The 26,000-nt window shown below is 45.0% G+C and overlaps 1 protein-coding gene across 1 annotated transcript in view; it reads left to right on the top strand.

Moving 5' to 3' along the window:
• The window catches only part of Trpc7 (transient receptor potential cation channel subfamily C member 7), a 160,884-nt gene that overhangs the window by 44,493 nt on the left and 90,391 nt on the right, over positions 1-26,000 (top strand). The window contains exon 3 of the mRNA XM_004665085.2: positions 2,619-2,801. Coding sequence (XP_004665142.2) covers positions 2,619-2,801 — 183 coding nt within the window. The remainder of the gene's footprint in view (positions 1-2,618; positions 2,802-26,000) is intronic.

Genomic DNA, 26,000 nt, shown 5'->3' with positions numbered 1-26,000 from the left:
TGGCTCTGAGTTGACTCAGGTTGGCTGCCCTCCACATGGGCAGTGAGGGGCCTACAGGGCTGTGCCTCTGGCCCAGCTGTGTTTTGTGCCTGGCTGAAAGGTAGATCAGAATAGTCCCTGAGAAAAGCCTCAATGCTCTCAATCGTTTGGAGGAAGCGATTCATCTTTTTGCTGAACTGGTTTGGATCCCCAATTGTGAAGCCTAAGGATCCTCATTCAAGGTTTGATTCCCCAGGACCCACGTTTGCCAGGTGTACAAGGGGTGCATGCGTCTGGAGTTTGTTTGCAGTTGCTGGAGGCCCTGGCACACCCATTCTCTCTCTCTCTCTCTGCTTGTCTGTCACTCAACAGTAGATTGAGATGGAAGAGTCCAGGCCTGTGAGCTCTGGAAACAGGCAGCCTCGGGAACAGCCAGACAGATCTCAAGTCTGGACTGGGAGAAACTCTCCCATCACAGATTTTTTTTTTTCTCTTTTCTTCCTTTTTTGTTTTGTTTTGTTTTTCTTAGAAGCAGGGTCTCATTCTAGCTCAGGCTGACCTAAAACTCACTCTGTCACTCAGGCTGGCCTTGAATTCATGGTAATTCTCTTACCTCAGCCACTTGAGCGCTAGGATTAATGGTGTGTGCCACCCCTGTGGCTCCCATCGCAGGTGTTTATAAAGACTGAGTGAAATGATACATCCGTGTCACTCATGGGGCTGGAAACCTCAGCGTCCGGGAAAATTGCCTTTTTAAGGGGTATTGTGAAGTCTTTGTCGTGCATCCCATTGCCATACCACTGTCGTAGGTCTTTATGTCCAGGAGACCTCAGCTCAGGTGTGATCCCCTGCTTGTCATAACCCTCCAGAGATGTCCATCTACAACCCTCTCTCTCGCCATCCCACCACCTGGTATTTTCTTCCTGCTCCATGTGGTGAGGAGACCCGCCCTTGCCCATTTTGCTGAGTCACCTGTATACACCTCCGCCTCTGATTCATCCAAGGCTCTGCAGGGTATGTTAACCTGGACAAGCACGAGGAGAGTTTAACTTGGCACTTGTTGTTGTCTTGCGGAACCTGAAGATGGAGCCCAGCTTCCTTACCCCACAGTACTCAGAGACCACATTTTTGTTTGCTACGAATTTTCCATAATCTGATACATAAGAGTTCCTTGATAATGAATGGATGGATGGATGGACGGATGGACAGTGGACATTAGGATCGAAGAAGCACAGAACATGGCTTCCACCCATGTCATCAACCTAGTGCTCAAACCTAGAATACTCTCTGTGCACCTTACTTGAATTTTTCCCCATGACTATCTGCCTGGCCTAACAGTCTCTTTTTCTTCTCAGACTTCCTGAAACTCCCTTAATCTACCTAAGATATACATAAACATGAAAGGCGGCCATTCTTGTCTGAAAATACAGTCTTGACCCTTCTCCTTTTCCCAGTAAACAAGCATTTCCTTACCACTTTCTCTAATGCAAAGTGGCACTTGCATGCAGTACTCCTGGGAGAGACGAAAAATCATTAACTCAGAAAAAAAATAGCAGAGCTTCTGCTGTGGGCCAGGCTCCTCCCTATTTGCCGAGGAATCCAGGTTTCAGGAAAGCAATACTGTTTTCCTGTCTGCCAAGTACTACTTATGACTCTGAAGGCTGTTGACAATGATTAACACTGAAAGTGACATTTGGTCCCTGCGTGGTTTCTGAAGATTCATTTTAACTAAGAAGTCATGAGGGAGGCCCCTAGGAGAAAATATTTGGGGGACGTCATGGTATGCAAGTGACATGAGACATTCTTTACTCCAGCATTTAGAGTATTGTCTGGAATTTAAACAGTCTGGGGAAAATTCATTTGCATATCACTAGGAAAGGATGCGACCTTCCCATATTCAAAGTAACTCATTAAAAAAATGAAAACAACAGCAATTAAAAAAAATCCAAGACCGAAATGTTTATTCAACAGCCAGGCAAGTAGAAGAACCCCATATAATACATTTGTAGCAAGAAAGAATTGTGTTAGGTGTAAATTACATTTGATTTTAAATTCATCATTTATAAGCAAATTTTCCTGAACATAAAAAGCACACCTGTGTAATTTTATTTCCAATTTAGCATATTAGCCACACTTTTCCAGTAAAGTCCACTAGGAACAGTCACCAATATAGGAATGGGGAAGTGTTTCTCTTACCATCTTAAAAGCCCATATTCTTATTACTTCTCCCTTATAATTGGCTCAGAATTAGCACTTTCCAAAAACTACTACTTTGAAAAGGCCTGATGTGGCTTGTGACAGATGCTTAAATCACTTAGGGGGGCAAATTTTAGAGATAGATTCCTGAGCCCCCTCCCTGGGAATCTGGCTCAGTGAATAAGGATAGGGCCTGGGAATGTACAACTCTATTCTGCACTCAGGGTGATGAATGCATGTGGCCCATGGGCCACAACTTGTCAAAGGCTGGCTCAAGCAAGACAGGGCTATATGTGAAGAGAAGTAGCTCTGCCCTGCAGAGCCACACATCCCCTTGGTTCCAACATGCTGCCTAAACTCCCACTTGGTGGCCAGGTGCTGGCCAAGCCAATCTGTGGAGCTCCGTGTGACACCCCCGCCCTGATTTCTCTTTATTCTGTTAGAATGATTACAGGAAGTTATCTATGCAATGCAAGGATTTTGTGGTGGGCGTGCTGGACCTCTGCCGGGACACAGAAGAGGTGGAAGCGATTTTAAATGGTGATGTGAACTTTCAAGTCTGGTCCGACCACCACCGCCCGAGTCTGAGCCGGATCAAACTCGCCATTAAATACGAAGTCAAGAAGGTAAGCTTCCCCTACCTTTCCTGGCCCTCCTGCCTTGCCTCTTGGGGCTGCTGGCCTAGCTTTGTGCTCATGCGTATTCGTGATGGCATCCAGATTCCCTCTAGACATAGAAGTACTCTCCCCACCCCTTCCTACCAGGACTCCCAGCCCCAGAGAAAGGAAATTAGAGTCTGCCCAAGCCCTGAGCCTGGAGAGGAGTTTTCAGCATCCAAACTACTGTTAGAACAATTCCACCGCGAGGGTTCCTTGCCAATGACAAGTCTTGATGAAATACACATAACTCAGGTATCTCGCTAGTATTGGGTGAGCTTTCCCTGTGCACCTGAAAGCAACTTGTGTAGGGAATGGCTGAGGGGAAAGAGTGTGTGGGATGGATGGACCTCACAGGCTTAGAGAAAGTTCACTCCAAAGGCACAGGAAAACTCTTAATAGAAAGCTCAGGTAGACTTCCCAAGGATAGGCTTCTCCCACTCCATCGGTAGGTAACAAGCTGTCTTTAGTGGCCATTATCAATCAGTATTCCTCATAGCCAAAGTGGCTGGTCAGGCCGGGGATCCTAAAGAGTTAAGCCAATCATATTTACACTTTGCAGATACTGTGGATCCTTACAAATCTACCGCTAGATGACTCCATCCACCCCGTGAAGATGGGAGCACTCCAAAACACTCATGTGTATAACTGTGAATGTGCTCTTTTGGGGTTATTTATTTTTTTTCTGCTACTTCACATAGTCGAAACTGAATGGTTAGCCAGGCATGCTGGTACATGCCTGTAATCCAGCAATTGGGAGGCAGGGAGGCAGGAAGAGTGCTGTAAGTTCAAGGCCAGCTTAGTGTACATAGCAAGATCTTACTTCCAAATAAAATAAAATAAACCTGAATGATGTTTTCTAATGTCCCCAGTGTGGCTTCCAGACATTTCTCCTCTTCCCTAATTATCCTGACTTTTGTGGGGTAAACTGGTCATTAACAAATGACATAGCTTCCCTAGGCTGGGCTTCCAGAGTTGATAAAAAGCTTCCTGTCCATTTACTTCAATAATAATCATGAATATTGAGAAAGAAATGGATTTTCCTAAGACGGTAAACATCAAAAATATAGAGTTTCTGGATTCTGGGGGAAGTCAGGTGGTCATTTCAAGTTCAAGTCTATTTTCTTAGCTTATGAAAAATCATTTTTAACCTTACTACAGAATTTACTGAAGGTTTTGTTTTGTTTTTTTTCCTTTTAATCTAGAAAATTATTTATTTATTTTTACTATTTTATTTTATTTTATTTTGGTTTTTCAAGGTAGGGTCTTGCTTTAGCCCAAGCTGACCTGGAATTTATTATGTCATCTCAGGGTGGCCTCGAACTCATAGCAACCCTCCTACCTCTGCGTCCCGAGTGCTGGGATTAAAGGCGTGCACCACCACGCCTAGCTATTTTTACTTTTTATTGACCATTTCCATAAATACAGATAATATACCATGATTATAATCCCCTCCCGCCACCCTCCATTTTCCTCTCCTGTATTACCCCTCCACTGACTCCTATCTTCTTTCCAACTAGTTTCCTTTCTATTTGTTGTTATGGATTTTATAGTATGAGCCTATTGGGGGTTCATCATAGCCTCATCAGAATATACTTTCCTGTCCTCTCCACTGAGGGCCCTCTTCAGTGAAACAACAGCCATCAGTTTCTGAAGCTGTTGAGACATCCCATCTCTTGAGTTCAAACCAGTCCAGCTGCCAAGGCCACACAGCATAGGTGAAAATGGGCTTGAGGCTCTAATACAACAAATATCTCTGCCCTTCCCCCAGCCAGAGTATCTTCCTGCCTATCAGCACAGGGGAAGGGTGACGATGTCTTTGGGAAAGCCAGGGAATAGGAAGTTTGGGGCTATTATAAGAAATTGCAGTAGTCCATAAGGAGTAACCTTTTTTTCTGAAATGTAAATTCAAATATTCTAGCAAAAGCATCCTTGAGGGTAGAGTCACTCAGTAAGGTCAAATGCCTGGCCACTTCCTCATATCTACATTTGCTCTCCTTACCAATTACCAAGTACAAAATGGCCCTGTTGACGACTGAGATGAAAAAGTGACGCCCTCCATGAACATGACAGTTGGGTCAGAATTAAAAAGCATTCATTATTCGCTCTAATGGTAGCTTCCAATTAGGGGAGTCATTAAAATCTCAGGAGATATCAATCATCAAGGTCAGTTATCTGCTGCCATCCCTAGGTAAGAAGATAATAAATGTCCTGCATAAAATGCCAGCCTTGCTCATTTCAGAGACCTCCAATGGATCAATTCTGTCAAACCATGTGTACCATCATGAGGAAGCAGACAGATCAGCTTTTATTGACATTTATTCATTGTGAATCACTGATGAAATAACTAGCACTAGATAGGCTTACTAATCATATAATGGGATTCCAATTTTAATTTGAGAACATTAGTATGGTTGTGTAAACATAGTCTAACCCTGAGTGTTTAAGTTGCATTAGGTTATTTTTAGAAATACATTGCCTTTTTAACACCTGAGATAGATATATGAGTGATAGCTAGCTAGCTAGGTGATAATGATGATTATGATGAAGATAGATAGATAGATAGATAGATAGATAGATAGATAGATAGATAGATAGATAGATAGATTATAGGTACATGATAGCTAGCTAGATGGTAGACAGTAGATAGATAAATGATACCTAGGTAGATGATAGATATAGATAGCAAGATGATAGGTAAATAGATAGATGATACATAGATAGAATATTAAACCATAAAAAGTTCTTAAGGGTCTGCTCACATGATATCAGAAAAACCCATTCATGCAGTGATCAAATCAAATTAGTTGTTCACTGCATTTCCATGAGCTTATAATTAGATGGGGCACTTAAAAAATAGACAGAGGGTTAAAGAGATGACTTAGTGGTTAAGGCACTTGCCTGCAAAGCCTAACAACCCAAGTTCAATTCCCAAGTACCCATGTAAATCCAGATGCATATAGTGGCACATACATCTGGAGTTTGCTTGCAATGGCTAGAAGCCATGGTGTGCTCATTCTCTCTGTCTGTCTCTTCTCTCTCTCTCCTCTTTCTCTCTCTTCTTGCAAATAAATAAGCAAAGTAAAAAAGAAAAAGTAGACAAGAAAAACAAAGGTTTAGAGGCCTTGGTTTAAACATAGCCAAACTGATTTATTTGCTTAAAGACATCATAGAGCTCTTAATATTCATGTTCTCTAAAGGCACACCATCTATTTCTCACGGTGAAACTAGTTCTCCACATTAGCAGTCTGAGGAAATGGATACAGGCTCGTTCTCTCTATGCAGCAGATGCCTGGATGTGAACAAGTTGGTACTGTATTCTTTCCCTGGGGCTAACCCTTGAGGGTGCCTTTCACTTGAATGGCTACCTCTCTTCCTTTTCCACCCTGATGCCTGACCTCCAGCTGCTCAGCCATGATGTCAACCTCCATTAAATAAACATAAGTGTCCCGCCATGTCACCAGGGAGCAGCAGGTAGAGAGGAAACAATCCTGAACCAGGGTCAGGTAAACAGATTTCTAGCCAGACTCATACACCGTGTGATCTCATCCAAGTCATGGAAACAGCCTCAAGCTTCGTCTGCAGGACAGATATGTAAGTGTCTGCCTCCTGAGCTTTTGCAAACTTCTAGATAATTGAAGAGGAAGTGCTCTGGAAATTATAAAGTCCCCTACAGTTCCAAAAGGAAGCATAGGCTTATTCAGCAATGACTACCTCTTGAGACTTGCTTGATACACCTAACTTGTCTTTTGTTATCTCTCCCCAAAAATGACTATATATATATTCCTCTGGATAAGGAAATCTTATAGTATAAAGTTCTTCCAAATAAATGCCTTGTGAAGCTATGACTGTTCTCCTCTTTCAGAGGATGGTGTAGTTATCTTCATACTGCTGGGACAAAATGCCCGACCAAAAGCAGCTGACAGGAGTTTATTTTGGCTCAAGGGGATGCTTCATAATGGCAGGGGAAAGATGGTGGAGCGGAGGCTGGACATCACCATCTTGCTACAGCAGGTGGAGAACAGCAGTATGAGAGTGAACTAAATTCTGGCAAGGGGAGAACTGAGCTATAGCACCCCAAATCCTACCCCCAACAGCACACCTCCTCCAAGCAAGGTTCTATCACCCAAACTGCCACCAGCTAGGGACAAAACATTCAAAACACATGAGTTTATGGCCAGACATCTGATTGAAACCACCACAGAGAGTGAGTAACTCAGCTTCCCCAGTAATGCAGCGGAATCCATCATGGTACTTGGGAAACAGAGTTGGAGATGCAACTAAGAGGCCACCCAGTCAGCTCAATTTTGAAACTGTTTATTAACGAGGGTCTCTTGAGTGGATCAATTAGCATCTCTGTGCCTCACCATTTTCATCAGGAAACATAGGATAATAATGTCAACTCCATCAGTGATGATTAGACCCAAGTGGGATAAAATATATGTGCCTCAAGTATCCCTTGACCTCACCCACCTATGTATTTGAACGTGGCAGTGGTAACTCACTAATGACAGTGTCTTGCAGGCTAGGCCCACGTTCTGTTACCTGCCTCATTCCATCCCAGCCATTGAAGGCCATAGTCTTCTCAGAAGCCAAATTCCCTTCATGCAAAGCAGGGATAAGACCCTTCTCCCCTATGCTAAATCACACCAAAGCTCTGAAGTGACTCTGCCTGTACCCCACAGCCAGCAAAACAACCCCTCCAGCTGTGGCTTGCAGCCTCACTAACTATGCAGACCTTGACCTTCTTATGGATATATCAGATCTCTCTCTCTCGCTTTCTCCCTCCCGTGCCCCATCTTTCTTCTGAAAAACCCTCTTCTCCTACCACATACTGATCTAAATAAATGCCTAAGAGATTTTTTTGGACCTATTGGCTGGGAAGACCCAGCCCTAGGCTGGATCTCTCACCTTAGGGCCATCTGAGCCCAAGCTTTAATACACAAAGAGAACCCAACACGTGGCATGTGGACACTGCTCAGTGACCCATCACAGAGACTTCGACGCTACTCTTGATGAGGTATCCAGCTTGTTTAATGGAGGACACGTTCTCTCTCCACCCTCCCTCTCCTCTTTACTGCTGCATCATCCGTGGACATGGGATGCTTCCTGCATCCCCTTCTTGCATCCTGCTTCTCTTTCGGGACCAGTCACCTCTTCCCCTTCCCACTTCCAGTCCACCTTACAGGACACCAGGTGACTCTCCTAGTCACTGCAAGAAAATTTTGTGTCCAATGTTTCTACGTGCCACGTTCAGATCCAGAGGGTCACAGGAAAGTGGCCCTCTTGATTTCTGCTTCACAGGGTGAAGAATTAGTCACGCCTGTTATGCCACCTCAGGAACAGGAAGTATAATCTTGCCATGTGTTTAAAAGGAGCAGAAAACAGAGCTATTCAGAAAATAACACTAATGGTGGCCACAGAAAGGACTTGGGAGGAACTTACTTTCATAGCTTCAACCTCTCTTCAAAGAGGACTTGGAATCACCCTTCACACAAGGCACAAGGCAGCCTGAGGAAGAAAGAAAAATTTTGAGGGGAGGAAATTCTGTGGGAGGTGGCACAGAGATCTAAACAAGGTTGGGGACTTTTTGTTTTGTTTTGTTTTGTGTTTTGAGGTAGGGTCTCACTCTAGCTCAGGCTGACCTGGCATTCACTATGGAGTCTCAGGGTGGCCTCGAATTCATGGTGATCCTCCTACCTCTGCCTCCAGAGTGCTGGAATTAAAGGTGTGCGCCACCACGCTTGGATAAGGGTGGGGATTTTTTAGAGCTAGAAAGATGGCTCAGTGACTGAAGGTGCTAGCCCAGGTTCAACTCCCCAGCCACCTATATAAGCCAGCTGCAAAAAAAAAAAAGGTGCAAGCATCTGGCCCTCACATACACACGTGCAGGTGCACAAGCACACACATGTGCACTGCATGTGCATGCACACACATACACACACACAATGGGTCTCATTATGACATTTTCACACATGCATATAATGTACTTTGGTCATATTCCCTCCCCCCACTCCTGCAGTTTTAATACAATAGAAGATCTCTACAAAGGAGGGTAACACATTAAGCCAAGGTCCTCCCTAGACTATCCTCTGCTGCCAACTTCAATGCTCTTTAATAAGCAACACCCAATAATAAGGGGAAGAAGAATTTAATTTTTATTATTTTAATAATCATTTAATAAGAAACACCCAAACATGTACCGATAGGGCCCAGCACCATCAAAGATTCCACTCAGAGAAGAAAGTCCAGGGGGGCAGGGACATTTCTACCTACACCACCAATTGTTGCAATCACCTTGTCATGGCTGTGACAAATCACCCAACCAGACACAGCTGGTGGGAAGAAAGAGCTTATTTCAGTTTAAAGCCTGGGGGGAGCTTTTGCCATGGCATGGCAGAGCAGGGGCTGGGCAACACATCTTGTCACAGCTGCCGGGCGGTAGCAACAGCAAGAGTGAGCTAAGCTCTGGCAAGGGGGACTTGGACTTGGGCTATAACACCCCGAGGACTACCCCAAGTGACACACCTCCCCCAGCAAGGCTCCGCCCTCAGAAATTGCTGCCAGCTAGGGCTTGAGGATGAGGCTTACTCACAAGCACGTGAGGCTATGGGAGGCATTTCACATTCAAATTGCTATACCATTTCTAACTAGAGTTGGACCAAGTGAGCACTTTGTGCCCATTTTATAGACATGCCATAAATGTGCTCACTTTTAATTGGAAAAAGTGTTCAAAGAAAATAGAACTCAGGCTGGAGAGATGGCTTAGCAGTTTAGCACTTGCCTGTGAAGCCTAAGGACCTTGGTTCGAGGCTTGATTCCCCAGGACCCACATAAGCCAGATGCACAAGGGGGTGCACGCATCTGGAGTTTGTTTGCAGTGCCTAGAGGCCCGGGTGTGCCCATTCTCTCTCTCTATGTGCCTCTTTCTCTCTCTGTCTGTCGCTCTCAAATAAATAAAAACAAACAAACAAAAAAAGAAAGGAAATAGAACTCATCAGGCAGTCACATGGTCATGTAGCTAGGAGCATGTCTGTTCAGTCCCCACTCACCAGATGTGTGGCTTCAGACAATGACTTCACCTGCTAGCTTATGGGCCTCTTGGGTAGAGCGGGTGGTATTCCAGCCCTCCAGGCCTCAAGCCTCTGAGCCTGTGTGTTCAGAGGGAGAAAGAGATGCTTCCCTCAGGCAGTGGCCATGGCTGGGATACTGGAGAGACAGTAATGACCTCTTCCAAGGCCTTTCTCATTTCCTCCATCTGCACAAAGCACAAGTAAGGCCAGCGAACAAAGGGGACCCAGGGACACTGGGCCTTTCTAAAGGATGTCCGAGGGGCCAGCCAGACACTCACGTGCTCTGAGCAGACATTCTCCCACTGTGTTTGCCTGCTGTGACATTGTTCTAACAGATGCCCAGTTAAGACCAGAGTTGTCACGAGCAGTCGGGCAGGTCAGGCTTCACCTCAACTGTGATATGTGGTGCTGCTCACTGCCAAAACCTTGTCAGTGTCAAAAGCTTCAATCATCACCCTCTTAGGGGATTCCTCTCTGGCCACCTGACACACACACACACACACACACACACACACACACACAATGACCAATATCTATTTATCACCTGGTGCAGAAATGCTATATCTCTGCATGAGGAAGTGATATTCTTATCAAGCAGCCAGTGGAAAGAAATGAAGGAATACTCAGAATATGTACATAGAAATCATGATACCTTTTCTGCCTGGAGAAACTCTAGGGAAAGAAACTGTTGGGTAGCAAGGTATCATAATGGCCAGGACCCTGCCTGGACAGCTTGCTACGCAGGCAACTTTGGACATGTTATTTAATCACAGTGCCCAGTTTTCTCATGCATATAATGCAAACATATTATAGTGGCTTAATAAACAGCCCTCAGTGTTTATTAACACACATAATATACCTGGCAAATGCATAATAAATTGGCTAACGGAAGCTGTGTCCCACATTGGTTTTAGACACAGAACTACCTCGAGACTAAACAAAGACTTCCAGTTCAGCACATCTAATCTTTGGAAACAGGTAACCCAGCGGGGACCCTCCACACCAGCATGCCCGATCTCTGCCTCCCCTCAATTTATGTCAACCAAAAATACATCCAGAAAGAGGTCCATCCACCCTTTGTAGAAAAATTCTGGGCTAGTTTTCAAGGTCTAAGCTACCATTCCTTAACTGTCACCCCTGAGGGTAGGGACCACCGTTATGCCAGGATGCACCACCTCTCCCTAGACCAGAGGGTCTCAAATTTTCATCCTCTGCTGGAGCCACATGAGAGCTTTGTAAAGGAGGCTGAGTCTCTTCCACAGTTCCTAATCTGGCTTCTCTGGATGGACCATTGCTATTGGTTATTTCTTCATTTTTCTTTTCTTTTTTTTCACACTTTCTAACATGTCTATGATGCATTTTGATCTTCTCTTCCAAATTACTCACTGTTGCAGTCAGGTTCACATTGTTGGCAGAAAACACCCAACCGAGAGCAGCTTGTGAGGAAAAAAAAAAAAAGTTTATTCTGGCTTACAGGCTCGAGGGCAAGCTCCATGATTGTAAAAGGAAAAGGACGGCATGAGCAGAGGGTGGACATCACCACCTTGCCAACATAAGGTGGACAATAGCAACAGGAGAGAGTGTGCTAAACACTGGCAAGAGGAAGCTGGTTATAATACCCATAAGCCCTCCCGCAACAATACATTGCCTCCAGGAGGTGTTGATTCCAAAATCTCTATCAGCTGGAAACCTAGCATTCAGAACCCCTAAGTTTATGGGAGACACCTGACTCAAACCACTACACTCGTTCTCTTCCTCCTCCCTCTCCTGTTAAAATTCTGATTCCAATTACTTGTCCATGCTGCTTTCATTTATTGTTTTTCTTTTTGACCCACTGAGTTAAATTAGGGTCATTTACATGATCATTGATGGGAGGTTATTTGCTGGAGAATGGTGGACCCACCACCACTGGCTATACCTCTAAAGGACATGACTTCCCTTCTCCCAGCAATTATCAGTTGCCACTGCTTATTCTGGGAGGTGTAGGGTCTCATGGAGCCCTCCTTCCTGTATGATGAAATACTGACAAGTTCAGTCTTGTGCAGGAAACAACATCTGCTGTGAGTTCATGAGGGCAGAAGACGTCCTATCCAGGAGACAGCAGTCCGACTTCCCATCCTCCTGATCTTGCACTCTTTCTGTCCCCTCTTCTTCAAAGTTTCTTGAGCTGTGGAAGGCATGGTTTAGATGTCATGTTTAGGGGTGAGCCCACACTAATCTCTTCTTGATAAAATTAGCAGCTATGTTTCTCTGTATTAACTTCTGCCCTTAGCATAAAGAAAGTTCTCTGTTCAAGGCTGTGAACAGTAATATTCTATGGGGACAAACAACAGGCAGTTTGATTAGCCCATCCACAATATTGGGTCTCCCTTAGTGCCTAAGTCTATAGCTATAGGCTTTGGGACAACTTACAGTACCAAGCATGATTTCCTTCCTGTGAATGGGCCTCAAATCCAACTGGAGAGCAGCCTGTTAGTCCCATAACTTTCATGCCACTCTTGCACCCATAGACATATCTCACCTTGTGGATCAATTGTGACATACACACGGTCCAGTCCTGGGTGAGGATTGTTGATGACTTTTCCATCCCAGCAGCTCGCGTAGCACCTTCTGGCATGGAGAAGGCTAGCCAGGGCTGGAGAGACGGCTCAGTTTAGCAGTGAAGGCACTTGCCTGCGATACCTAACAACCCAGGTTCCATTTCCCTAGTACTCACATAAAGCCAGATGCACAGAGAGGTGTATGCTTCTGGAGTTTGTTTGCAGTGGCCACAGGCCCTGTAACACCCATTTATTTTCATTCTCCCTCTCTCTCTCTGTCCCCCTTGCAAATAAATAAATAAACTATTTTTTTGAAAGGCTAGCCAGTAGGGAGGAAGCTTATAGCTCCGTTCCAGCTTGGTTTCTCTGTGCTCTGCAACTGAAGACTATGGTGTCTTCAGCAATAGGGACTTGCCACCTACTTTTGGTATATAACCAGGAGCAATGGCAATGGCCAACTTCCTTTGGGAGGGGGTTGTCTCTGTGACCTCCTTGACCATGGCCTCTGTGACCTCCTTGACTACAGTTGGTGATTTCTAAAGCCCTCTAATGATTCTAAATTTTGTAAACTGGAGCTCCTGGAAGAGGAGGCCTCAGTGCTGAAACAACCCACACCCTGCGTATAATGTACAGTCTCCAAGTTGAGCAAATCAATGAGCAGTGTGCTGAGAGGGAAGCCAGGGGTTTTACTCCTTCTCCAATATCTGTAATTCCTACTTGTAATTAAAATATCCATTTAACAGAATCCAGGTGATGTGCGAGACTGGCCTCAGGGTGTGAATCCATCATCTCCAATTCCTCTATTGCTTACTCCATGTCTCTGAGGAAAAATAATCTGGCAACCCAGGGGGGCCCTACCACTGGTTCTGGCTTGGCAGTCTTATGAATGGATCAGAGGAGAGTGGCTCCCAAGGGATTCTGAACTGTCAGAGACAGTCTGTGTGGATTGAACCTATAGGAGCTCAGATCATGGAATACTTTCCGAATGGTCAGTGTCACCACAAATCACAGAAGTGCCACTCTAGCCCGAGTTGCTACCCCATTCCCACACTGCACCCAGCTCAACAAAACAGGGAGGGAGGAGCAGTGTCTGATGTCCTGCTGTGCCCTTCCTGGGGCATGTTGCAAATCAGCTGGTGAGATAGTCTCTAAGCACAGATATAACTGCCAATGTGAAAAAAAAAAAAAACAGAAAGAAAAAGAAAAAAATCTCCCAGACCCTGTAAAGATGGCTTAGCAATTAAGATGCTTGCCTGTAAAGCCTAAGAACTCATGTTCGAATCTCCAGGTCCCATGTAAGCCAGACACACAGTGATGGAAGCATGCAATGTTGCACATGTACACAAGGGGTTGAACATGTCTGGAGTTTGCGGTGGCTGAAGGCCCTGGTGCACCCCTTTCCTCTCTCTCTCTCTCAAATAAATAATAATAATAAAGTTTTTTTAAAAAATTCCAGATCCGGGCTGGAGAGATGGCTTAGTGGTTAAGCACTTGCCTGTGAAGCCTAAGGACCCTGGTTTGAAGCTCAGTTCCCCAGGACCCACATAAGCCAGATGCACAAGGTGGCGCATGCATCTAGAGTTTGTTTGCAGTGGCCGGAGGCCCTGGCACGCCCATTCTCTCCCCCCCCCCAACCCCCTCTCTCTCTCTGCCTCTATTTCTCTCTCTGTGTCTGTAGCTCTCAACTAAATAAATTAAAAATTTTAAAAAAAATTCCAGACCCTCTAAGTAAGGCCTATCACCACAGGGCAGCACACAACTGCCCCTTGACTATTTGCTATACATGAATATTTAAGTGAAAAGGTAATTCATTTTAATTATTTTTTGTTTGTTTTATTTTATAATTAGCACACAAAATCTTCGGTGTTGTGATCACATTTTCAAGTAAAATCTGTTTTTATTAATTTTCCTCTCTCCATCTCTCCCATACTCACCACCCCCGGCTTGTAGACTTCCCTCCATCCTCAGCATCCTTTCTGCCTTGATGCCATGTGTACTGTGGCCCACTCTTTCCTCAGCACCTCCTTTCCCCTGTCTTGGTCCACTGAAAGGTAATTCTCTAAGGCATTTTTCTTCTTGGTTATCATGTTTCCTGCTCCATGGATTAGCTTGCAGAACTGTGTCCATAGCATGCGCATTTGTTAGGATAGAAGAGCCTGAGAAAAGGCCTTGAAGAGCATTCAAAGACAGAGCACAGCCCTCAGTGTTCTCAAGAAATAGATGCGAATCACATGCATTTACATCCAACATGTAAAAAAAAAAAAAATAAGACAAGAACTGTTTTCAAATCGTCATTTATTTTTATTTTTATTTATTTATTTGACAGAGAAAGAGGGAGACAGAGAGAGTGAGAGAACGGGTGCACCAGGGCTTCCAGCCACTGCAAGCAAACTCCAGAAGTGTGTGCCCCTTGTGCATCTGGCTAATGTGGGTCCTGGTGAATCGAACCTGGATCCTTTGGCTTTGCAGGCAAATGCCTTAACCACTAAGCCATCCCTCCAGCCCTCAAATTGTCATTCTTATCCCCAGAATCAGACAGATCTGAGAAATGATAGTTTCCCCCAAGGACCTGTAACTAACTCCGGTAATTAAAGACCAACTGCACATTTCTCTTATGGTATTTCTGTGCATTTTGATGAGCATGTGATCCTTACAATATTCCTTCCACTGCATTGTTCTTTTTTAGTAGTCATCTGCCTAAGGACACATACACATTTTCTTGATGGAAAGGGAGCTTTATATGTATAATTGCAGGAGAAAACTTTTACTTAATAAGGCTATCCTGGTTAATGTATTCTAAACCACAGTCACATCATAGTCTTCCTGCATCTTCATCCCCTCTGATTGTGAGTGCATATGCACATGCAAACACCACACACACACACACACACACACACACACCCATGCATGCAAGCACAAATTTTTAATTCAAATGAAACCTGCTTTAAGTTTATACCATCCCTTCCTGCCACCCTCCCTTGTTCCCTTCCCCCATTCCCCTCACTGAACCCGCTCTTCTTCCCCACTATTCCCTCTTCTATTTGAATGTCTTTAAATTTTTTGTTCTCCTTCATCATCCCTGACAACCTGCTGATGGGCCCAATATTATGCAGGTCTTGTGTAGGCATTGACAGCCGCCTGTGATACTTTGAATGCGCTGGTCTCCTTGTGTCTGGAAGACAGCATTACAACGCACTCCTCCCCATCCCTGGGCTCTTAGATTTTTTTCTGCCACCTTTGCCACTGTGGTCTGTGAGCCTTTGGAGTGTGATATGTCTCATCTCTTCTAAACATTCAACTGTCACTTCTTCCTTAGCATTTTGGTGAGTTTTGAGTCTCTCTACCAGTCACTACCATCTGAAAAGAGAAACTTCTCTAACCAAAAGTGAGAGCAGCACTAATATATGGGCATATGCATAAGTACTTAGAGGGCAGTCTGGTGGGCATAATATTAGACATGTAGTCAAACAATAGTACTAGCTTCTCTCCTAGGGCATGTAGCCTTCCAAACCAAAGTTTCTTGACTAGGTTTTCAGTGTCAGGCATGAACTCCCTCCCATTGGAACAGAATCCATTCTAAGAGCTATGTTACCTCCATAACAGACACACCACTCTGATATTAGTAGATGCATCTTGCCTAGGGGGCCAGTTGTGTAGCTAAAAAAAAAAAAAATTTTTTTTTTAAAGTAATCATGATAGGGAATGTCCCTGTAGGATAAACATGCCAGGTACAATCTTTTTAGTTTCTCAATTTTTATTAACATTTTCCATGATTATAAAAGTATCCCATGGTAATACCCTCCTCCCCCCCCCACTTTCCCCTTTGAAATTCTATTATCCATCATATCCCCTCCCCATCTCAATCAGTCTCTCTTTTATTTTGATGTCATGATCTTTTACTCCTCTTATGATGGTCTTGTGCAGGTAGTGTCAGGTACTATGAGGTCATGGATATCCAGGCCATTTTATGTCTGGAGGGAGCACGTTGTAAGGAGTCCTACCCTTCCTTTGGCTCTTACATTCTTTCCGCCACCTCTTCCGCATTAGACCCTGAGCCTTGGAAGGTGTGATAGAGATGTTAGTCAGTACTCCAGTCACTTCTTTCCAGCACTATGATACCTTCTGAGTCATCCCAAGGTCACTGCCATCTGAAAAGAGAAGATTCTCTACCCAAAGTGAGAGTAGTGTTAATATAAGGGTATAAATATTAAGAGAAATGCTTACTGAGCAGTTTGATAAGCATAGTATATACACTTTTCCAGACATCAGCAGATGTTACACCCCTAGGGCTCATGACTATCCCTGTTTTAAGTTTTCAGTATCAGGGATGTGTTCCCTCCCATGGAGCGGGCCTCCAGTCCCATTGGAAGGCAGTTGGTTTCCACCATGACAGACGTGCCACTATTGCACCCGTTGGCTCATTTGGCCTGGCTGGCCAATTATGTGGCTTGCAGTGTCCACTGTTGAGTATCTTCACTGGTGGTCTCTCTTTCTCCCATTGAACTACATGTAGAATGGCTTCTTCCAGCTTTCTGTCAGCTGGTCTACATGGAGGAGGTGATCAGCTCAGTTCCAGCAGGATTTCTCAGTGGCCTTGCAGCCCAAGTATGTGGAGTCTTCAGCAATAGGGTCTTACCATCTATTGCTGGTGGGAAACCAAGGGCCTCAGCAATGGCCTATAATGTTTTGGGGGCATCAGTGACCTCCCTGGCCAACAACTCACTGGAGGTATCCCATCCCTGGCACTGAAAATTTTCTAACAACGATCTATGTCTCCTGAGTGTTCCATTGTCTGAAACCAAAGGATTCCATATGATTTATTTGCATCCTGTTAGATTTTGAGTAACCCTCCCTCCACCTTTCCTTTACTTAGTCTCTTCCCCTGACCTCACGTTGGGCCTTTTCATCCCTGTTAATCTATTCTTCTACTTACATGTATACAATACCAACCTATTAAGTACCCCCCTCCCTTCCTTTCTCTTCCCTTTATATTTCTTTTCTAGTTCACTGGCCTTTGCTACTGAGTTTTCTTCCTACTCACACAGAAGTCCAATCATCTGTAGCTAGGATCCACATATGAGTGAGAACATGTGACACTTGGATTTTTGGGCCTGGGTTACCTCACTTAGTATAATCCTTTCCAGATCCATCCAATTTCCTACAAATTTCATAACTTCATTTTTCTTTAACCAGGTACAATCTTTATCCCCAAAAGCTCACAGCATAATATCCATCATGTACACGCAAAGCTTGAGACAATGCTCTGGTTCTGGTCATTAATTAGCAGTGGGTCATCTGGAGAAAACTGCACGGAAGGGACAGAAGCAGCATGGGGCGAGCGTGTGTCTTCAGAGAGGTGTAACCTCAGCCTGATTTCAGGAGGAGCTATGGAAGATGAGCAAGATCACAGCTGCCCAATAGAAAGGCTGTAAAAAGTGGTCATTTGTAGATCACTATCAGTCACTCAATAGGTAGGAAGCTGCACCCAAGGGGAGAAGATAACTTCTCAGGCACCTCTGGGCGGAGTGCCCCCAAGGCTGGGAGAAATCTCTGAAATGAGCTCTCTGAATGAGCTCTCAGTAGCCAACAACCCAGTGGCTGGGGACAAGTGCATCTTCTTGGGGAGGCACCAACACCCTGCCCTCCAGCACTTTGAACCCAACCATTAAGCTTAGCCCAAAATCTGCTTCATGACTTGACTCTTCCATTCCTCACTAACACACTTCACACCAAGCTCCATCCACTTCCGACCTCCAGCGGACTGCCTGCCTCCCTTCCTTTAAACCCTCCATACTCGACAGCAAAGTCCCCAGCACCCCAGTTCTGATCACCTCTGGTTGTAGGCTCCTCAGGGTCCCAGAGTCAGATCACGGGTGAACACGGTGCCACCGTTCTATCCCCTCCCTCATCAGCCACTTCCCATCGCAGTGCCCTCTCCTTTACAGGGAGCATCGTCTGTTCCCCTGGTTTACTTTCTTACTGTCTGTCTCCCTTAACACGGCACACCCCGTTTTGATAGATGTTAGCATTGGAGCAAGACTGAAGGGAGGACTAAGCATGAGATAACTGTCTTCAGTGAAATCTGTGGGCAATGTAGCAAAAAACAAGAGCCACCCTCTGCTTGCTAGAGGCTTACAGGGAGCTGAATCCAGCCTTTCATCACACAATGAGGGGGGATTAACTCAAACAAAAATGGTGTGGGAAAGTTTCCTGCAGAAAGCTCAAAGGGAAGAATAGAGATATTTCAGACATTGGGAACACAAAGGGCGCACAAAGGTGTGATAAAGTGTGTTGACTTGCAGATGGGTCTGTGAAAGGTTACGTGGGAAGAACGAGGCCTGGGATGGAGAAGGCCATGTTTAAGGTGAAGGCGGGGATCCTGGGGTCAAAGGAAAGATGGTTGTCTGGGGACGGGCTGAGGGGCCAGGTGTCCACTGCAAAACAGAAAGGGGATCCTCAAGGTGGCCTCTGCATATTGTATTTCTCCTCTTCCTTAACTTACTGCAGAAGCTAGGGCTGGAGAGATTGCACAGTAGTAAAGGCACACTTGCTTGCAAAGCCTGGTGGCCCAGGTTCGATTCCCCAATGCCAGATGCACAAAGTGGCACATGCATCTGGAGTCCTTTGCAGTGGTAGGAGGCTTTGGCATGTCTCTCTGTCTCTCTCTGTCTCTCTCTCTCTGTCTCTCTCTCTCCTTCTCTCTCTCTTTCTCTCCCTCCCTCTTTCTGCCTCTCTCGAGCAAATATAAACAAGGCCAGCCTCAGATTACAGAGTGAGTTCCAGATCAGCCTGGGCTACAGCAAGACCCTACCTTGAAAAAACAATTTAAAAGTAAGGAAGCTAATTAAAACAGTAATGTACAATCTTATATCATATGTCAGTAGTTTTCATTTGACAGTCTTCTAATTAATCCCCACATGCAGATATATATTTATTTAGGTGCTACAGTTCTAGGTGAATTAATTTTGTAATTCAGTTCACCATTAGAATGTAAAATTATTTTTGCTTTCTATAATCATTTTTATTTTAGCAGATGACTGGTGTGCCATTGTTTATATTTTCTCTGCTATTGAATATTCACGTTTAAAATACATTTATATTGGGACTTGGGAAGGTGGCTCAGTAGTTAAAGGTTTGCAAAGCCTGCCGACCTGGGTTCAATTCTTTTTTTTTTTAATTTTTTTAAATTTTTTTAAATTTTTTTTGTTTATTTTTACTTATTTGAGAGCGACAGACAGAGAAAGAAGGAGAGAGAGAGAGAGAGAGAGAGAGAGAGAGAGAGAGAGAGAGAGAATAGGTGCGGCAGGACCTCCAGCCACTGCAAACCGAACTCCAGACGTGTGCGCACCCTTGTGCATCTGGCTAACGTGGGTCCTGGAGAATCAAGCCTCGAACCGGGGTCCTCAGGCTTCACAGGCAAGTGCTTAACTGCTAAGCCATCTCTCCAGCCCTGGGTTCAATTCTTTAGCCACCCAGGTAAGCTGGATACAAAACCTGGCACAAGCATCTGGTTTTCATTTGCAGTGGCAAGTGGCCCTGGGCTGCCCATATACACATGTAGTTCAATGTGTCTGTGTACACACATACACACACACACACACACACACACACACACACACACACACACACACAGGTGCACAAAAATTATTATAATATTAGTTGTTTTCCTTGTGGCTACAATACGACTCTTGACAAAAGCAACTTAAGGAAGGGAGTATTTACTGTGGCTCACAGTGGAAGAGCAGAGACATACCATCGTGGTGCGGGAAGTGCAGAAGCAGGAGCAGGCAGCATCTGGTCACGCTGCGCCCACAGTCAGGAGCCAAGAGAGCTGGATACCGCTGTTCACTCCTCTCGTATCCATCAGTTCAGGACCCCAGCCCACAAGATGGTGCGGCCCACATTCAGGGTGGAGCCTCCACATGTGAAGGCATCTGGCTGTGGCATTTGTCACTCCATTGATTTCCAGGGTGGACGCAGGGGGTCTGGCTGACTAGGTGCTCCATGGGCATCTTTCCCAAAGCTGGGCACTTGGTGGAAGAGGACAACCCTGTCCCAATAGAGGAGGACCAGTCTTCTGTAAAGAGTGTACAAGTCACCGTGCTCCCCTGCTAGATCCTCCGGACAAACACTCAGGGTGGATCTCTCCTTCTTTCTCCCATCAAGCAGACAAGAAAGTTGAACCTTCATGTGTCTTTTGCTAAACAAAAGTCTCCTTTTCTTCTTTTTGGCTGTTTCCTTATAGTGAATTTCTGAAGTGAGACTATTAGATCAGATTCTGCTGTGGTTCTTGAAATACATTGTAAAAGCCTTTTCCTACAGGGCCACATCAGTTTTCAGTGCCGGCAGGAGCATACGATAAACTGGTTATATGATGTTTTGAATGCACTGTGTCTTACTAAGATACTATCTTATGCATACTTTAAACTGCATACCTTGTCGGGCGTGGTGGCTCATTCCTGTAGTCCCAGCACTGGGGTGGCAGAGGTAGGAAGATTGCCATGAATCCGAGGCAAGCCTGAGACTACAGAGTGCATTCCAGGTAGCCTGGGCTAGAGCAAGACCCTACCTCCAAAAACCAAATAATAAAAACTCAATAAAATGCATTCCTTCAGGGCTGAAGCCTAAATGGCTTAGCAGTTAAGGAGTTTGCCTACAATGCCAAAGGACCCAGGTTCGATTCCCCAGGACCCATGTAAGCCAGATGCACAAGGTGGCAAATGTGTCTGGAGTTTGTTTGCAGTGACTGGCGGCCCTAACGTGCCCATTCTCTCCCTCCCTCCCTCCCTCTCTCTCTCTCTCTCTCTCAAATAAATAAAATCTTTTAAAAATGCATTCCTCCAATTGCTAAGCAGATAGATATTTTTCTTTTTTGTGCCTGTTTTTTTTTTTTTTTTAAGGTATGGTCTCACTTTAGTCCAGGCTAACCTGGAAATTATTATGTAGTCTCAGGGTGGCCTTGAACTCATGGCAGTCTTCCTACCTCTGTCTACTGAGTGCTGGGATTAAAGGCATGTGCCACCACGCCTGGCAAGGTCAGCACTTTTCTCTGTGGCTCCTGACCCATCCCCAGCCTTCTCCCACACGCCAGTATCCTGTAGAATTTTAGTTCCAGAGCTGTCATCTTTTCCATGTCCATTTGCACAATTCTTACACAAAATAGAACTTTCTACACATTTGTGATCAATTAAGTGGTACATCGTGACTATAGTTAGCCTCATTTAGACAAGACTGTTCTAGTAGTAAAGTTTGCTAGTTTATCCAAGAAAGGAAACTGGGAAAGATGCTGTGGGAGGTTGCTAAGGAGATGGCTTATGCTTGCTTGCAAAGCCTGCCAGCCCAGGCTCAAGTCCCCAGAACCCATGTAAAGCCAGATACACCCAGAGTAGCACATTCATCTGGAACTTTGTAGTGGCGAGAGGTCCTAATGTGCCCATAATCTCTCTCTCTCTCTCCTCCCATATAGATAAAATTTTTTAAGTGGTTTTTTTTTTCTTGTGGGAGGAGTTTGAGGTAGGATCTCTAGGCCAAACTGACCTGGAACTCACTATGTAGCCCCAGGCTGGCCTCGAACTCACAGAGACTCTCTCACCTCTGCCTCCCAAGTGCACCACCACACCTGGCTCAACAATAAGATGCTATGGAAAGAGTCCAGTAATGGGGGTCAGGAGCCTCCAGGCAATGCCTTGATCAAGGAAGGAATTTGTAGAGCCGGTATGTTGGAGGTAGAAAATAAGGGCACAAAGTTAGCCTGGAGGACTTGCTGCTAAGATCTGGCAGCACTGAGCTGTCCGCAGCCAGAAGCGGGGCTCATCATAGATGGAGGAAGGATTAGGATGGAAGACACAAAGAAAGAAACTGGGCTTGAGAGACAGACTCAGCAAGAGGGAAGGCGGAGCAAGTTTTCTTGTTAAATGCTGGCAGAGTCCGTTCCCCTTCTTCACATGCAAACTGCATGTTCCTGTCAGCCTGGCCGTGTTTTCACTGTTCCCTAGTAAATGAACGACAGGCCCAGAAAAGGGAAGAAAGTCACCAAATGCCAAAGAGAGATCCAAACTCACATCCATCTGGATCCAAAGCCTCTATTCTGAACTCTGCTCTTAACCAAACACGGGATGGCCACACTGTACTAAGACCAGGGTGGGGCGCTAAGAAAATGTTCTCTGGGCCGGGATGATGGCTTTGTCGTTAAAGGCACTTGCTTACTTGCAAAGTCTGTCCAGGCTCAGGTTTGATCCCCCAGTACCCTTGTAAAGCCAGATGCACAACGTGGCACATGCATTTGGAGTTCATTTGCTAAGACAAGAGGCCTTGCTACACCCATTATCATCTATCTATCTATCTATCTATCTATCTATCTATCTATCTATCTATCTATCATCCATCTACCTATCTATCTATCTATCTATATATCTATCTATCTTTTCTATCTCCATCTCTATTTCTCTCTCTTGCATGTGCAGGTTCTTGTTTGCAAATAAATAAATAATAATAATTTAAGAAGAAACAAAGGAAAAGGAGCACTTCCTTTGCCTAGTAAATTGCCAGAGCAATGCCCACAGTGGTAGTGGTGGGGGTGGAGGGGGCAAAGGAGCACACAGCGCAGGAGTCACTCGCCCAGTCCACAGAGATCTACAGACACCACACCTCTCATTAGATCCTCAGCCTGTTCCTCTTCCCCACTACTTTTAACTTACATCATAACAATGCTGGCTTCTGTAATCAGCGCCTTCAGTCCATGGGCAAAAAGGAAATGCTAACATCTTGGCTAACTGCAAAGCTGCTTTTGGTGACCATCAGACTGAAACTTAGTGCAATTAAGGCCCGTCGGAGAGGATATGTAGAAAGACAAATTTCCAGCAATAGACTCCATTAGCACCCGCTATGGTTTCTTCCCAGTTAATAAACGCTGCCCAGAGAAAACTGCCTGTTAAGAGGGCAGGGCACACATACATACACATCAGCCCCTATCACGGTTGCAACTTATTATCGTATTTACCCTGATTTCCTAAATGGAAGAGCCTCTGCATGTTGGTAAGAGATTTCTTACTAAAATGACTGAATCAAGGAATGTATGTTTCTGCTAAAAGCATACAAAAAACAAACAAATTTTAAAAATGCCTTTCAGCACGATGTGGACAAAAAGAATGATTAGATTCTTGAGCTCTGGAGTGAGACAAACCCAGGTCATCTTAGGCGAAGCATTTAAGGTTGCTTTTCTCTCGCCGCTGACAGCAAAAACGCTGTGCTTATAAACTGCAAGCTTGCAAGGAGTGCCAAATAAATGTGGCTTCATAACACATCACAGATGTTATCTGCCAGAAACGGTTCAGGCCCACAGCCAGCGACTGCCTATGATCAGGGTGGCAGGCACGACACTCCGTGTTGTTACACTTTATTAATAAGGAATCTTCTCCTAACCTTAATCTGTGGTCAGAATTATTTTGTTATTTTTATGAAGTTTTATGTTACCTAGGCATGTGTGTATATAATATTAATTTTTGTATTTGTTTATTTATTCATTTATTTACCTGAGAGAGAATAGGCAAGCCACACCTCCCGCCATCGCTAATGAACTCCAGATACATGTACCACTTTGTGCATCTGGCTTTAGATGGAAACTGGGGAAGCGAACCTGGGTTATCAGGCTTTGCGAGCAAGTGCCTTTAATCTCTGAGCCATATCTCCAGTCCACTATTAAGTATTTAATGGCTGAGAAACAGGCATAACCGGTATGAATTTGCTTGCTGACTTTTGGAGGTAAGGAACCTTACATTTTGGCTGCTGTTTGGTACAGATCCTTCTCAGAGGCAGGCACGCCTGTGTTCCTACCTGGCTGTGTAGCCTTTAGTTTCTATGCTTATTTCTTTATTTATTTTTTCCAAATCTAAAATTGTGCTCATGTCATAAGATTGCAGCAAAGATTAAAGTAATCAATATGAGAAAATCACTTAGAGTGGGGTCTGATATATCGTAAGTGCTCAGCAAGTGTTGGATCTTAAATGATTTTGGCTTTTCCTAAATCATGGAAAATGTGCTTCAGGGCATCCTGCCCAGCTTGCTGTGAAATCCTTGCTATCAAGTCCAGGTAGGGCCCTGTCCTTGGCCATCTCATAAGCTCTACGTTTCACCTGAATGCTCAAAGGAGGCCTCCGGCCTGCGCCCGTCTCCTGTGCTGCCTTAGCTGTTCACCAAGGCTGGTTACCCCCATGTGGTCCTAGAAGTGTCTCCATCTTAGTATGTGACAAATTTCTTAGAGTCCTCACTGGTTTTCAGTATAAATGGTGCTGAGACTATGACAGAAATAAATAACTAAGAATGCCTGTCAGTGGCTGAGAACCTGGCACAGAATGAAAGGCACCTCCTGAAAGGCTTTCCAGTCTACGCTCAATTCCTGAGTCACCCACTTAAGCTGGGCACAAAAAGTGGCACAAGTGTCAGGTACCCATTTGCAGTGCTAAGAGGCCCTGGCATGCCCCCCTTATGCACACACACACACACACACACACACACACACACACACGTGTGCGCGCACATGCAAATAAATAAACTAAATAAATAATTTTTTAAAAAAGGAATACCTTTCCTCCTGAATATTCCAGTGAAGAAAAATCTGTGGGCCAAACTAATTCTGACACCCTCCCTGGATATTCCACAAAGACCCTTGGTACTGCTCTTCAAAGAATAGTTAAAATGGAACCTGATGTCTGACATCCACTGAAGACTCCAAAACCTTATTCCCCTCTGCTGGTCTCGGAAATCATCTCTGCAACATAAGCACTCGCCTCAACTCCCTTCACCTTCTCCATCTCCTGACAGGCCTCCACACGGTCTTCAATACAATCTCTAAACACCCAGACATTGACCAGTTTCTTGATCTAGGACACCATTCTGTCTTCCAGGACGTGTCACAAAACATGCTGACTTCATCTCCCAAACACAGGCACCCAGACAGGGGAGTCAGGCGGTGATAGCTCAGGGGATGGTTGCCAGCTGCTGGACTGACAGAGACTGTGCTCATGAGTCACGTGAACAGGTAGAGCTTAACAAGAGTTTCGAAGAACAGTTTCAGCAAGTTCAGCAGCTAGATTTCAGGTGGTTGGAAGGCAGTGGGGAAGATCAAACACAGCAGAGAGCCACCATGATTATGAGAAAGAAGGATGAGCTGAAGGCAGAGGGGAGGGCAGGGCCAAGAAGAGAGTTCTCGTCCACAGACCTGTGGAGAAGGTTACAAGGCAGTGTTTTTTAGAGATGGGACACGGAGGAGAAACGTTCCTAAATGTTGGTATGTGAAATGTAACGGTGTAGGGAAAACGTAGTATTTCCTCCCAGTTTTACAGGCGAGCGAGTGAAGCAGGGCTCAGCCAGAGAGCACTTAGGTTGGACCTATTTGCTCAACTATATCTCCTCAGTGGCTGGGCAGGGGGTACAAGCTGGCTGGTACTACCCTGCTGCTACATGGTCTCCATCCCTCCACGTGGCTGTGCTGGGCTTCCTCACAGCATGCTGGTCCTGGGAGACCTGGGCTCTTCCACAGCAACTGTCTGCTAAGAAGG

This window comes from Jaculus jaculus, chromosome 6 (assembly GCF_020740685.1).
Source record: "Jaculus jaculus isolate mJacJac1 chromosome 6, mJacJac1.mat.Y.cur, whole genome shotgun sequence".
Taxonomy (NCBI): Eukaryota; Metazoa; Chordata; class Mammalia; order Rodentia; family Dipodidae; genus Jaculus; species Jaculus jaculus.
This window is presented reverse-complemented; position numbering and strand designations above follow the sequence as displayed.